This window comes from Phanerochaete carnosa (assembly GCF_000300595.1).
Source record: "Phanerochaete carnosa HHB-10118-sp unplaced genomic scaffold PHACAscaffold_6, whole genome shotgun sequence".
NCBI classification, from domain to species: domain Eukaryota; kingdom Fungi; phylum Basidiomycota; class Agaricomycetes; order Polyporales; family Phanerochaetaceae; genus Phanerochaete; species Phanerochaete carnosa.
The window spans coordinates 3339749-3341388 of NW_006767633.1; the positions used below are offsets into that span (position 1 = coordinate 3339749).

The 1640-nt window shown below is 53.1% G+C and overlaps 1 protein-coding gene across 1 annotated transcript; it reads right to left on the reverse strand.

The window, feature by feature from the left end:
• Positions 1 to 465: 465 nt before the first annotated feature.
• PHACADRAFT_259039 (uncharacterized protein) lies at positions 466 to 1135 on the reverse strand. Its single transcript, XM_007397488.1, has one exon. The coding sequence runs from the start codon at positions 1054 to 1056 to the stop codon at positions 595 to 597; it is 462 nt and encodes a 153-aa protein (XP_007397550.1). The 5' UTR covers positions 1057 to 1135; the 3' UTR covers positions 466 to 594.
• Between the last annotated feature and the right edge of the window lie 505 nt (positions 1136 to 1640).

Here is a 1640-nt window from a genome sequence, read left to right on the forward strand (position 1 = left end):
ATTGTATTCGTTCGTTTCGTCCCTGGCTGTGCACGTCTCCACGTCACAAGCTGCCGACATTAGACTTCGGTCAAGGTTTCCATCCAACTCAATCTGCTCATCGATCAGACAGTGTGGCTCCAAGAAGGAGCGATCGTCGTCGCGCTCGTGGCGAAAGCGTGCACCCGTCGGCGTTGTTCTTGTAAGCACGCGCAGAAAATCTTTGCTCGCCAAGATCGCTCGGACTCTCCCTAGCGCTTTACTTCCGACATGCATGCGTGTACGCATGCTGCAACGCAAAGCCACGCCGTTGCGATTTCGAGATATGGTTTTGAGCGGGAATTTGCGGTGGCTGTGAAAGTGCGAGGATATCTCTGTCCCGTGTGTAAGTCAGCTGGCCAGTGGATAGCTGTCTATGAGGCACTTGTGCCGCCCGAGCACCTAGCACGAACTCTGAGAGTGTAAAAGTAGGACTATCGCGTACCTGACGAAGGCACTTGGCTTCTCTGGTGCTGACTGACCGACCTCGGCTGTTGGGAAGTAGCCGGTATCAGGAGCCATCTATCCTCGAGTTTGTGCAAGCCACCTTGCTATTCGGGTGATCGGTACAGCTAATCAGAGCGATGTGGTACTTTCAATCTCACTCGACGCTGGATACACATCTTTCCACTTTGGCTCCTCCGGCCATCCCTTTCTGAAATGCTTAACGGCAAGCACCATCTGCCTCGCGCAACGCTCGGCACTCATGCGGCCGACGCCGGTCCCTAGTCCTGTCATGAGCACCCTCCTGATCTGGTTCTCGTCAGAATGTGTTTCGTTCCACTGCGCAATTTCGGCAAGGAGTGACCACATGCTATTGTAGCACAGGTCCTTGTGCCAGTCAACGTCCTGAGGGACGCGCATCGTTGGCAGCACCGCGAGGACACGGGCCTCCCATGGGTTTCGTCCTTCTCCGGAGACATCGGAGGGCAGCTCCACGAGGGTGCAGGTCGAGGGAGGAGCAAATCCTCGCCATCTTTTTCTAAGGACTTGCTGGACGTGATGCGTCAGCCGCCTCAAATCCTTGGACTCTCCCATGAATACTCGGGAAAGTTCAAGATCATACCTGGCGATGGCGGTGAACGTTAGCGTGATCCTACTTCTATTGTGTACACAAAGAGTATCTAAACCTAATCTCCACTCACCCTCCGTCCATAATCCCGAAAGAATTCGCAGGTGAGACCATGCAGTCGCAGCGAAGCAGTTGGGCATCGATGTCTTGCAGGTATCCCTCGTAGATGGAAAAGTGCAGGCTGTCCTCTTCACCGAAGTACTTCCTGGTCGCTACTCTCCATAATTCACATAATGATAGATCTTTATCGCTGCGCGGCTTGGGCGAGATGAAGATGAAATGTGGGATGGACATGGTAGAGTGTCAGCGGAAAGATCAACTAGGCGCTCAACCAACCTTGTCTGCACTGCCATGTCGCGCGTCTTGTACACGAGCGCTGCGGACGTCCCACCATACAAAAACCATATTCTCACCAAGATAATAACGCTAACGACATTATTATTACTCTACGCATTAACGGAGCTCCTATCGTTTCATCGCCTCAGGCTAGTCCTATTCAGGAGCCGGTGAGCGACTCATACCCACGTCGACCTGAGGTTCATATGTACAT